This window comes from Gobio gobio (genome assembly GCF_949357685.1).
Source record: "Gobio gobio genome assembly, chromosome: 18".
Lineage (NCBI taxonomy): Eukaryota > Metazoa > Chordata > Actinopteri > Cypriniformes > Gobionidae > Gobio > Gobio gobio.
In genome coordinates this window covers 20331687-20345932 of record NC_137111.1, presented here as the reverse complement: position 1 = coordinate 20345932, position 14246 = coordinate 20331687, and the positions used below count along the sequence as shown (strand labels likewise).

The following is a 14246-nucleotide window of genomic DNA, read 5'->3' as shown; positions in this document are numbered from 1 at the left end:
AAATGTATTTATTATTCAGAATGCACATTTGGATGGGAACATTTCAGCAGGCTGACGATATGAGACGTAAACATCCGCAGTTTGGAAATGCATAGGCCTACAACACACAAACATACAACTTCATCCCACCATATCAGTCTCACCCATGCTCTCCTCTATTCTTTTAGTGTCAGGAAATGTTCAAATCTGAGGTAAGGATGTCATTATTTAGTATTAGAGCACGGGATCGCTGCAGTTACACCCGCGTTTTGATTGAGTCGCGATGGGACCGGAAGTAGAGGTGCACTGCTTCACTTACCGGAAATAGGAAGTGTGATAAAGGCCTATTGAGCGTCTTGCGTGATAAACTGCGGCGACGCTGGCGAGTGCAATCTGTAGTTAGGGGGCCCCCTAGTGGCGGCGGGGGTCTAAGCAGCCGCTTAGTTCGCTTATAGGGAGAGCCGGCTCTGGTTCCAGTCCAGTTTCTCTACCTCAGCACATTGAACATGGTGCTTGCTATATGGCAAAGTAATGGGTTCGATACATTGTTATCTTTGTTGATGCTATCTTTAGGTAAGCGAATAAATGTAAATTGTGTTGTGCAAATTGCATCCAGAGCTTGTAGGCACATTTGTGCCATTACCTGATTTATACAATTCCTCATGTGAACTGGGAATTAAAACTCTGCAATTCATTCTTAGTGAATTCCCCCTACAGTGGTTTGAATTACTTGTTCTGTAAATGTTTATTTCCCATGTATAATGCTGCATAAATTTCGTTTATACTGCAGATGAAACCGTTACATAAACGCTTGTCAGTAGCAATATTTTTTGTGTGTTTTGTGAATATGCTTCATGTAAATAAAAGAATACCACTCTGTCATAGGAAAAAGATGAAGAGCCACTTCAGCGTTAGTGGTCTCACCAACCTGAGTGTCCCATCAACTGTGGGAAATGCTTGCGGAATCGACTTCAGTCAAGACGGCATCTTCCTTCCCATCCTGTATGGAATCTACTTCATCATCGGCACCCCTTTGAACCTGTTGGCGCTCTTTGGGCTTTACAAACTAATCCAATCTGAGAACGTTCTCCCGGTGTACGTCATCAACCTGTTGATCGCAGATCTCATTCAACTCATGACTTTGCCTTTATGGATAGATTATTATGCCAACGGACACTACTGGCGCTTCGGACCCCGGAGCTGTCAGTTTATGGGTCTGTTTTTTTACATTAGCATTTACGCAGGCATCTTCTTCATGTGTATCATCGCTCTAGAGCGTCACTTGGCCATCGCCAGACCTCTCAGCTTCAAGAATCTGCGTAACTTGAGGTTTGCTCGCTGGATAGCACTCTGCATTTGGATACTAATAGCGGTGCCACCTACCATCGCGTTTAACAAGCTCTTTCCCAAGCAGGAAAATTATACTCTTTGTATCGAGAAGTATCCCTCAGAGGGCAGTTTTATCACCTACAGGCTGATTACTCTGCTTGTGTCCTTCATCATACCCCTGAGCTTCATTGTTGGTCTCCACAGAGAGACCATCCGCTCACTGATGGCAATCAACTCGCTTTTATCCGAGGAGAAGAAGAGTATCAGGGGTCTGCTCACCCTTCTGGTGGCTATATTTGTCACAGTGCTGGGGCCCTATCATTTCATTGGCTGTGTTAAGTACGTCGGACTGCTGATACACAGCAGTGCATGCGTTTGGGAAAAGGCTGTGTTTGTGCCCTATCAGATATCACGAGGCTTTCTGAGCCTTAACAGCTTGCTGGATCCTGTGTTTTACATCTTTCTCCGCAGAGACTTCCGTGCCGCCGCTGGGAACTTCTTGCCCTGCCTGGGGACAGTGAGGACCAGATCATATCGGACAGAGAAACCTACAAGCTCCAGTCAATGTGACTAAAGATGTCCCCCTGGTTATGTCTTTGAAATACAGTTTGGACAAAGAACTATGAAACTATGCCAAACTCATAAGGCCAGATAATTAGATCTATGGTGGCGCCACCATTTAAGATTGACATTTCAGGATCATTGGCTGCATTTACACTGGCACAAAAAACTTTTTTACACGGAATTTGTTGCACACGTGTAAACACAAAAATCCACACAAGATCCGATTTTTTACGCATCCGTTCTGAACCACTTCCAAACGTGGTTTTAAAACAGATGCATCTCTGATATCTGGACATTTGACCTGCATCTAAATGAGTATATCCGATTCCCCTTTGAATTCCAAGCCACCACACGGCGGGGGCGACACGTTTGGCAACAAAGATAGCTTCTTAGGCCCTGTTTACACCTGGTATTAAGGTGAGTTTTGGTCGATCGGATTACAAGTGGACGACGTTAAATACAAATCGGCTCTAAAACTTTTTGAGATTTTCCACTTTCGAACACTTCCAGAGGTAGGTGAAAATGCATTTGACCAGATTGCTTTCATAGTGGAAATGCTCATGTGGTCAAATGTGTTCAAACAGCCACAAAAGACCGTCTACTATCCACCTACTGACCAAATGTGTAAACATTATGGGAAGCGCGCTAGTCAGATGGGATTTAAACTTTGTCTCAAGTTTGGTTTGGAGACGAAAAACGTAAAGCACAATGTTTTCTCACCAGTCCTGATTTCTAACACACATTCACCGCATTCAACGTTGTCTTGCAGCTGTCAGAGCAGAGACAAAAGTTACTGATCTCCGTATGTTTTTCCATCGTCTCTATTCGCAATAATATGTACTGTAAATTGAGTAATGTAAATTTCTAATGGATGTAAATTTCATCCACTCGATCGAAAGATCTGAAAAAAAGCCCATACATTTTCCAATTGAAGAAATCAGGACAGAAGTGGTTTAAAGTGGACAAAAATGTTGGATTAAAACACCAGGTGTAAACGGGAATGTATCTCCCTTATCCACTTGTGATCCAATCGACCAAAAGGCATCTTAATACTAAGCGTAAACAGGGCCTTAATGTCGTATTATGAAGCAGACATGCCTGCTTTATAGTTAAGGAATTGCACACACACAGAAACATTCAGGAGCATATAAACTGGTTTTATTCTATTCCATTATGGTCTTAGCAATAGACACTGTCTAATTTGAGTGGTTAGTAATTTGTATAGTGTAAAAATTATATTTTAAGCGAACCAGTTTTACCCCACCAGCTAAATTTGTCTTTTCTTTCCTGTTTATATTTTCATTGTCAAAACAAAGATTTTTATTTCATTTCATTAGCCACCCATCTGGCATATTAACATTTGCATAAACTTATACAATGATTACTATTTTATTTTATTGCTGATTTTATTGCTTATTGCTTTTATTTTTATTCTTGTGGTGCTATCAGCTATATCAGTGTTATCAGTTAGCATTTTCATGACATCCTTTTCTTTTGGCTCCAGAATAATTATTCACATGGCAAAAAAATCTGGAACTAGATTTCAAATCACATACTTCTGAACAACCGAATATGGAATAGCTTTCTCAAAGTATTAAAGTAAAGACCACTTGATGTAGATTCTGAAAAGGGGGGAAAAAAGCTGCATGCATACATATAAGCACGTTCACAGGAAGCTGAGGTTTGACCAGAGAAATAAGTTCACATGATTTCCTGAAAGTTTGTTATTTTTGTGATATAGCTTTTGTATCATTACTGTGTCTGAGTAGCAATAATTTTATATTTTATATTCTGTCTAATCATTCCCATGTTTGCACTGTTCTATTGTATTAAGGTTTTAGCGACAGACACAATTTGTATAGTGGATATTTGTATTTTAGTTGTTATTTTGCATTATATATGTGATAAATTTATACTATGAATGCTTCCAGAGATAATATTTTGCACTTCCAACAAGAACCACACTTAGCTTTACAGAAACATTATGACCATCTGGTTCAATTCATTTTTATTCCTGCCATGAAAGCTTTTATCTTAAGTTCCTCAGCAATACAGGAACTTTTGAGACATTCTGCATTATATCATTGTTTGACACCCTCACAGTCTCCTCAAATCCGAACACCTTTGAAAAAGCATTGCATTTCAAAGCAACAATATGTGTTCACGTCAGCTGTGTTGTTAATGTGCTGATTCTTTGACTACATCTTCAAAAGTTGTCAAAGTTTTCCTTGTCTGAAGTCTGTATTTGATCATATTTTATGGAAGAGTGTAGGCCGACCAACCATAACATATGACTACCCACATGCTATTCTCTCTGGGAAAGAAAAAAAAATCTGAAGCACTATTGCACAGATCAAATCTTGTAGCTTTCTTTGTGCTTTATATGATCAGAGAATTAAAAGAATAAACTGAATAAATGCATTAATGTATTATTTGAGCAGTTTCAAAATCATGAGAAGTCTTACTATAAACGTATATATCTTTTTATACTTCTCTACTTCACTGTATACTGTAGAATATGGATATCTATATCTTAGTTAACCTTTGTTCTGAAGACATGGTAATTTTTTTCAACAGCTGGAACAAGTTCTTGTTAATCACATGCTTTTTACATGATATATTTGAGTGCCACATCTACAGTGTTTAAAATAATATCTCACTTCAGCTGTTGTTTGCATGAATTGAGATTGTTTCTTTGAAAAGTAGCTACCAAATGTCCTGTCACAACTTTTCTAGCGATATGATAAAATGTCGTATTGCTCTGAAGGTGTCAAAACCACAACAGCCATTTATTTTTTGCAGCTGTGGTACCAAGAGGCAACATCGGCCTTACTAAAACCTAGTAGGAACTTGCCCTTACTTATCTATTCAGGACAGGGTTATAAGAAATGTGCAAAGTTTCCTGTATAGTTGGACTGTATAGTTGGATTTCTGAATTTTACTTATACTCTTACCTACAGTGGCCAAGAGAGCTCAACGCGCTGCAAATGAAGAAAACACATGCAAATAGAAAAAAACACCAGCAAATAAAGAAAACATCTTCATCAGTTTGACAACACATGCGCTGCAAAAGTCCACAACACATGCAAATACAAAAATGTGCTGCAAATACTCACAACACATGGAAATAGAGAAACGCGCTACAAATACTCACAACACATGCAAATAGAGAAATGCTACAAATACTCACAACACATGCAAATAGAGAAATGCTGCAAATACTCACAACACATGCAAATAGAGAAATGCTGCAAATACTCACAACACATGCAAAAAGAGAAATGCTGCAAATACTCACAACACATGCAAAAAGAGAAACGCTCTGCTCATAATGCACATACGATCAGAATGTTAAAATGAACAAAAAAACACCTTTCAGGTGCACCCCGCTGAAGAGTAAACGTTGAACAAGCCATGTACGTCACTTGTTGGTGTTCCCTTATAACACTTTCGTTGTGGTCTATGCCAGGACAAACGATTTGGGGTATTATTTTGAGTTAAAAAATATTATTAATAAATTATTAATAATAGATATTAGATATTTTTAATAATTTACTTGATTTTATGTCTCAAATCCCAGTCAATTATTCACTGCGGAAAGTGAAACTAAAAACTCAGCGATGAGAGCTCTTCTTCAACATGTTCTGATAACACAATATTTAACCTTAATTTATTTCTTAAAGGGTTAGTTCACCCAAAAATGAAAATTCTGTCATTAATTACTTACCCTCATGTCGTTCGACACCCGTAAGACCTCAGTTCATCTTCAGAACACAAATGAAGATATTTTAGTTGAAATCTGATGGCTCTGAAAGGCCTCCAATGGCACAATGCACGGTACACTCTCAAGACCCTTAAAAGGTACTAAAGACGTTGTTACAAAGTCCATCTCACTACAGTGGTTCTACAATAACTTTATGGAGTGATAAATAACTTTATAACTTTATAACGCTTCGAAGCTTCATGATGCCGTGTTTTGAAATCGTCATCACTATATAAGTCGTTATTTAGGGTTTTTTTGCGCACAAAAACTATTCTCGTCACTCCTTAAAGTTATTGTAGAACCACTGTAGTGAGATGGACTTTGTAACGACGTCTTTAGTACCTTTTAAGGGTCTTGAGAGTGTACCGTGCATTGTGCCAATAAAGGCCTTTCAGAGCCATCAGATTTCAACTAAAATATCTTCATTTGTGTTCCGAAGATGAATGGAGGTCTTACGGGTGTCGAACGACATGAGGGTAAGTAATTAATGACAGAATTTTCATTTTTGGGTGAACTAACCCTTTAATGTTTCCCTTGTGGCCCGTAGTTAAAAGAAATGAGAACAGATAGGTGTTAAACAGGTTGGTTTTTTTTGTTAGTTTTTTTAAATGAGGAGTTAGCTATCTTTTTACAGCGCGTCAGTTATGTGATGCGCTATAAATTATTGCAGTGCAAAATAAAATATGAATTTAACTCTAAAACTAGCCTAATCATCATCATCATCATTTAGATCATCGCAGAAGGGGCTTAGATCGCCGGACCTGGAATTTGTTATTTGCAGCTAGTATTTGCATGTGTTGTGAGTATTTGCAGCGTGTTTCTCTATTTGCATGTGTTGTGGACTTTTTGCAGCGCGTTTCTATTTGCATGTGTTGTGAGTGTTTGCAGCGCGTTTTTCTATTTGCATGTGTTTTCTTCATTTGCGGCGCGTTTAGCTCTCTCGGCCACCGTACTTATCTCGCTCACACACACTGTCACTCACTGCAAGAGGGCCCTTTGTTCACTGTACTTCTTCTTAGGCAAGAATATTTTACTCAGAGATATTAGAAGTGATTTTTAAACGGTTATCATTAAATGTTGAAATGTAATTGTTTCAAACTCTTTTACTCATTTATTGTTTGACTACCTGCTTTTAAAGGTCCCATGGCATGAACATTTCACTTTATGAGGTTTTTTAAAGGCCCCGTTTTTCGTGTTTTTTTTAAGCTTTGATTGTGTTTGATTGCGGAGGTTAGTCGACAAACTGTTCTACTGACGTAATTAAAGCAGGGATGTAGTCCAAACCGGCCGTTCACTGTAGGCTTTGAAAGGGAACTTCTGTTAAATAAAGTATTGCGCTTGGCATTGAACTTTGAGCTTTATAATTTTACAGGTATTATTTATGCTCTAACAGCAACATTACACACTAACGAAAGTTTGAAAAATGGGATCACGAAGAACAGGACCTTTAACATTAATATGAGTTCCCCTTAGCCTGGTCCTTCCAGACTCTCATTTTCATTTTGTACAGAGATTCTGGCCACTCTCCATTGACAAGCGTTTACTTCCTTGAAGGCGGGTACTCTGTTGAAGTTTAAAACTATTGGATCTGCCAACAGCCACTCTGGATCTGCCATAACCAATCGCTAACGTGTGGTTGTGACGTATGTCATGTGCCGTTCGCCTTTTTTTCTCACATGGAAGTCCGTAAAAAGAAATGTGCAGCCACCTCAAAGATAAAACCTAAAACGTGTGTGCATGTGCGTACATGCTATGGAAATAAAGCAAAATAAGTGAGAACAATTTTAATTAGTCCTCAGATGCCATGTTTATAATTTATAGCAAAACATCTAGCATTAATTCAACCTTAAACGGATTCATTAAAAGAAGTTCCCTTTCGTTCAGTCACTACGACGTAACGTTCCCCAGACTGGTTAAACGCCAGGCTGGAGGTGGACAACTCAGAGATGGGTTCCAGTTCTTCCCAGGGGATGGTAGCAGGGCCTCTCCTTCCCCCGGTGGAGGGCCGGGGGAAAATCCTTCCGCTGCTGGCCCCCGGGCTAGCAGCGCTTGGGAAGAACTCATGTTCCTGTCTCTGAGGACCCAGAGACCGGTGATGACAGTGCGCGCCACCCTCGGGTCTCGCCACTCGCATCCCTCTCTGTCGCCAGCCCCCTGGCAGAGCAGACCCCAGTGGAACGTGCGTCCTTCCCTGGTCTCCTCTGTCAGGACGCAGCCGTTAACCGTGCCCCGACCCCGGGACGCCCAACAGCCTCCCCTGTCCGGGCTGGTAACGCTGCCTCGCTGCCCCACCCTGGGTACGTCTGCCGTCCGTATGACCCCGTTGGTGCAGTCTCTGGAAGCATGGCTTCAGCTTCCGGGGCTGTCCCGCTGGGTTGCGCGGACCGTCAGGCTCGGCTACGCGATTCAGTTCGCGCAGGCTCCTCCCCGTTACAGGGGAGTCCGCTATACCGTGACCGGGGCCCATGCCCCCGTCATGCGTGCGGAGATTGCCACCCTACTGGCGAAGGGTGCGATCGAGCCTGTCCCTCCGGCCGAAATGAAGTCGGGGTTCTACAGCCCCTACTTCATTGTACCCAAGAAAACCGGTGGGTTACGACCAATCCTGGACCTTTGCATCTTGAACCGATCCTTCACCGGCTTCCGTTCAAGATGTTGACTGCGAAACGCCTTTCGAATGCGTTCGTCCTCACGATTGGTTTGCAGCGATCGACCTGAAGGACGCTTACTTCCATGTCTCCATCCTTCCTCGACACAGACCGTTCCTACGGTTTGCTTTCGAGGGGCGGGCATATCAGTACGCGGTTCTCCCATTCGGGCTATCTCTGTCCCCTCGCGTCTTCACGAAGATTGCCGAGGCAGCTTACGAGCGAGCGCGCGCAGTCTCTGCTGGCTTGCCTCCGTCAAATCGAGAGCAAGAGTGCGGTTCCACTGAAACTATTTCAGAGGCTCCTGGGGCATATGGCATCTGCAGCCGCGGTAACGCCACTCGGATTGCTTCATATGAGACCGCTTCAGCACTGGCTTCGCGATCGAGTCCCGAGATGGGCATGGCTGTCTGGCACGCCCCCGGATCCAAGTGACTCGGGCCTGCTTACAGACGCTCACCCCGTGGTCGAACCTCAGTTTTCTACGGGCCGGTGTGCCCTTAGAACGAGTTTCCAGGCATGTTGTCGTATCGACGGATGCCTCTGCCACGGGCTGGGGTGCCATGTGCAATGGACAAGCAGCAGCGGGCTCCTGGACAGGACCCCAGCGCCTACTGCATGTCAATTGCCTCGAGTTGCTGGCAGTACGGTTCGCCCTGCACCGCTTCCGAGCGCTGCTGAAGGGTCAACATGTGCTTGTCCGGTCAGACAACACGGCCGTAATAGCGTACATCTACCACCAGGGCGGTCTACGCTCCCGCCGTATGTCTCAACTCGCCCGCCATCTCGTTTTATGGAGTCAGAAGCGCCTGAGGTCCCTTCGTGCTGTCCATATTCCGGGGGTCCTGAACCACGCAGCCGACGAGCTCTCTCGGTTTCAGCCTCTCCCGGGAGAATGGAGACTCCATCCCCAGACAGTCCAGCTGATTTGGGAACAGTTCGGCGACGCACAGGTAGATCTGTTTGCCTCCCACGACTCTTCCCACTGCAGCCTGTTCTTTTCCCTGACTGAGGGCACGCTCGGCACGGATGCACTGGCGCACAGCTGGCCGCGGGGCCTACGCAAATATGCGTTCCCCCCAGTGAGCCTACTCGCACAGCTCCTGTGCAAGATCAGGGAGGACAAGGAGCAGGTCCTTTTGGTCGCCCTGTACTGGCACGGCCGGACCTGGTTCCCCGAACTCATACTCCTTGCGACAGCCCCTCCCTGGCCTATTCCTCTGAGACCGGACCTCCTTACTCAGAGACGGGGCACCCTATGGCACCCACGTCCCGACCTCTGGAACCTCCACGTGTGGCTCCTAGACGGGACGCGGCAGGTTTGAGTGGCCTGCCACCTACGGTGGTCGCAACCATCACTTCCGCTAGGGCAGAGTCCACTCGGCATGCCTATGCGTTGAAGTGGAACCTCTTCGTCACCTGGTGCTCTTCCCGCCAGAAGACCCCTGGAAATGCCCGATCGGGTCCGTGCTTGAGTTTCTCCAAGAGGGGTTGGAGCGTGGGCTGTCTCCCTCCACCCTCAAAGTTTATGTGGCCGCTATATCTGCCCGCCACAATCTCTTGGAGAACAAAAAGTCAGCACGACCTGATCATCAGGTTCCTGAGGGGGGCGAGGAGACTGAATCCTCCTCGCTCTCCTCTCGTACCCTCTTGGGATCTCTCAGTAGTTTTAAGTGCTCTGCAGAGGCCTCCCTTTGAGCCTTTGCGGTCGGTTGATATTAAGTTCCTGTCGATGAAGACGGCTCTGCTGACCGCGTTGGCCTCTCTTAAGAGGGTCGGGGACCTGCAGGCTTTTTCGGTTGACGAAGCGTGCCTGGAAGCGTGCCTGGATATGTGCCCAAGGTTCCTACCACTCCCTTCAGAGATCAGGTAGTGAACCTGCAAGCGCTGCCTTGGAGGAGGCAGACCCAGCCTTGGCATTGCTCTGTCCAGTATGCGCCCTCCGCGCCTACGTAGACATGACGCAGTGTTTCAGGACCTCAGACCAGCTCTTTGTCTGTTATGGTGGAGAGCGGAAGGGAAGTGCTCTCTCAAAGCAAAGGTTGTCTCACTGGATAGTGGACACCATTGTTTTGGCTTACCAGCAGCAAGGTCGACCATGTCCCCTTGGTGTGAGGGCACACTCCACTCGGAGTGTGGCCTCCTCTTGGGCTCTAGCGCATGGCGCCTCGCTGACAGACATCTGCAGAGCTGCAGGCTGGGCGACACCCAACTCATTCGGGTGTCTTCGCTTTCTCGCCACTCCACTCCACGGACTGGATACGTGCGATATTTCCTCAGGTGAGCTCCCCCGAGAGCCCTGAGCTCCTCCAGCACTGCTTACGCCGATACCTGTGTGTCTGCCCTCTAGCGAGCCCAGACCCTCGTCTCCGGCCAGGTGCCCCGTGTGCATGGTTCCCCTCCGGCGACCCCCACACGAGTATTTCACCGTAAGTCTTCGCAGTGAGCGGGTTTCTTCCCTTGGCGTGTCCCCGCCAACCCTAGGGTTAAAAATCCACCTTCGGCTGGTACCCTAGAGATCTCCATATGCAGCCCCTAGCCGGCTCATATATGTCTCTTAAGTCCTCCCCACGGGTAGGCATCCTTGGCATTCCCTCACTGGGATATGCTTCCCAGTGTACCTTGGTAATCCTGTGATAACTGGGAGTCCTTCGTCCGTACTAGTCTTACGACAGGGTACTCACACTTACGCAGGGCACTGGAAGACAGCTGAGTGGCGGGATTATATTGGGACCCCCATTCGTTAGTCACTAACGTTACGTCGTAGTGACTGAACGAAAGGGAACGTCTCGGTTACGGATGTAACCCTCGTTCCCTGAGGAGGGAACGGAGACGTAGCGTCCCGTTGCCACATCAGCTGTGCTACCTGGAACGCAGGAGTTCAGTCTTGGCTCCTCAAGCAGGTAACATAATGCGATATTGCCACGTACTTCCTTATATACTCACGCAGTGAGGCGGAGTTACGTGTGCAAATTCCGCATGCCCCATGGCATTGGCACGCCATTGGGCGTTTTCTCTAAACTCGAAGTTGATAGGCTTCTAAGCGAAACCCCCATTCGTTAGTCACTAACGTTACGTCTCCGTTCCCTCCTCAGGGAACGAGGGTTACATCCGTAACCGAGACGTTATTACTCCACCACCTGCGTGACATCATTGACCAACGTGGTTGAAAGACACATTTTTGGGAAACAATCGCCAGTAGCTAGTTGATTTCTTCAACGATGCATCGAACTATGGTAGTTAAGCAGTGAGTTACGTCGTTGTACGGGAAACGCACCCCAGAGCAGCACCATGGCAGGTATGAAAGCGAGGCTGTGAGGCATACTGTAAAAAGCTGTTAAAAGCTCCTAGATCCCTTATAATTTTCAACAGCTCATATTGTCTGGGTATTTTTGTCTACTGCATTTTCTCTGAAAGATATTTTGCAGTGTTTTGTCAGCAGAACAATCGAAAAACACATTAAATAAACATGAAAATCTGCGCTTAAATCATGCAGTGTGTTCGCAGCTTAATGAAACATTGCCAGAGTCACGTTCATCTGACTTGGATAAAACTGAACACGCTTTTAGCACCACTCACTGGATATTTCACTTTGAAAGTGCCGTAAAATGTTAAAAAAGCAACGTAATATCATTTTGTGGAAATGACGCCACAGGCAAGTTTTTTTCAGTGAGCCTGGTTTGCACATTGAACCACATCTCAAATTGTGGTCCTGCTTTATAGTGAGTGTATCAAGCACTACAGTATTGATTTTGGTAGGTATGTAGTAGATTGTCTCAGGGAGGAATGGCAGCATTTTGATTTTAGATTAGCACTTGTCTGTTCATTTAACCTGCCCTGTCACTCATTGGGTCACGTAGACCTAATTTGTCAATGGGCTCATTGTAAAAGCCCTCATGACGTGGGTGGGCATGATGGGTCTGTGCAGGCCCAGCATCAGAGCTTATTGATCCCCACACCTGAAATGCTGCTCAGATATGTATCACATCAGGTGGTCTCTTATCAGTGACTTGCAGGCGCATGCACAAAATTAATGGAAAATTTAACTCAAAACTTTAAAAGACTAGAGAGTCCTGAATATTTCAGTGAGCGTGTAGCTGCTGGCGTAAGAGCGATCTAACAAGTCACCTTTGAATGCAACCCAAACACCCCTCCTGTTTATTTTCTTTGTAGCATGAATCACAGTATTTTGAAAAGAGTTGACTGGTTTATTAATTAACTTTTTATTTTATAACAGATGTGGTAAGCCAGTCTTTCACACTAAGGCTAAAATATTAATTCTGAATTATGCCCCTTTTACAAGTCAGTTTACTCAGTGGCCATCTTGCATATAGCTCCTTCTATGTCTCTTATCTACTTGAAAGGAGAAAGCCTAAAATCTTTGAAACGGTCGATGTTTAAATTACGTTTAAAATAAAATCTCATAATTTAATCATTGCAGGGGGTGCGTGCAGGCAGGAAGACGTAGACACAGATGAAGAATCAAACAGGTAACTTAATTTAGGCTGTATTAATCCAAACAGGTAGCGATCCATACAAAGAAGACTAACACACACCATGCTATTAACATGACCGGACAAAGCGAGCAGGATAAGGTGCCCTATACACAAACTCAAACAAGTTGATAAAACTAACACAGCTGACATGGATTAACTAATAATGACAGTAACCAAGGATGAGTGACGTTAATCAGAACAAAGACACGTGACAAGTGAAAACAAAGTCCATGGTTGAATCCGAAATCGTCCCCTAAACCCTCATTCACTATTCCCTACGTTAGCCCACTAATATAGTTCACTTGAAGGAGTGAATTAAATCTCATGAGTGTGTGAAGTCGGACAGCCATTGTGTGTACACTCGTTATTGCGGTGCAATGTGGGATTGAATGAGTGCACTCAATAATGTCCACTATGGTTTTGTACACCACTACAAATGGCTGTCCTCAAATAATGCCCTATTTGAGGGTGTAGGGGGAAATTTCGGATTCAGCCCATGAAAACTAAACTGACCAGAATGGTGAGAGCAGGTACATAATTTACATTTTCCAATAAAAATGCTAGATTTGGAAAGGGATTATGTTAAATTGCATCTATATTTAGTTATTTTAATTGTATTTATTCATTTTCTGATCATTTCAAAATGCATTATTGCAATATTGTGGTAATTTTTTTAATTCTCAGTGACTTAAAGTAAGAGATGTAACCGGTAGGCGTGGCTTGTGAGTGGCCTCTTAGGGCATTCTGGGAGTTGTTGTCTTTCATCCATATGAGCCAAAAATGCATTTTCTGGTTTTTCTCAGTCTAGAAAGGCACCCACTTCTAAAATAATTTCACATTTCTACTACATAAATGATCCAATTTAACAGCACATTCATCTTTCCAGTGGTGAAAGGGGTCATATGCGCTTTCATGTTTTTCTTTAATGTGTTATGTAGCTGTTTGTGCATTGTTACGACGCTCCTTTGGCTGTTAACAATCTAGGGATTGAAAAGGGGAACATTTTAAACTCAGTTCTGATTACCACCGTAATGACCACTGTGTGTGAGGTGAGAAAAACGAGACCACACAAATAACGTTGATTAAACAATTATTTAAGAAATATAGAACCCAATAATTAACCACAAATGAATAAACTCATAATTAATTTAAAGAAAAACAAATATACATAAAAATAGGATCTGGGGAGAACAAAGGGAAAACTGGATTGTGCCAAAGAAACGAAAATAATATAATCAAAAGTGTCTTGCTAAACGGTTTCAAACTAATCCTAGGCTTAGAAAAGAAAGCAAAGAAAAAGTCAAACAGAAAAATACAGAGTGTGGCACAGACCCGCTAACCTAGTGTGTCTAAACAATCAACATTACTAAGTGTGCCCATGTCACGTCGTGACATCTTACCTAGCCCCTTTTCTCCATCCAGATTGACATCACTTTAAACGCTGTTCAAACTTCAAATCGCTCACAT

General features: G+C 44.0%; 1 protein-coding gene across 1 annotated transcript; it reads left to right on the top strand.

Annotated features, from left to right (window-relative positions):
- Nucleotides 1-871: 871 nt before the first annotated feature.
- Nucleotides 872-1882, top strand: LOC307142674 (G-protein coupled receptor 4; the record flags this gene model as incomplete). The annotated part of the gene is made up of 1 exon (XM_079843706.1): nucleotides 872-1882. One exon carries the CDS (start codon nucleotides 872-874, stop codon nucleotides 1880-1882), a length of 1011 nt encoding a protein of 336 aa, XP_079699832.1.
- Between the last annotated feature and the right edge of the window lie 12364 nt (nucleotides 1883-14246).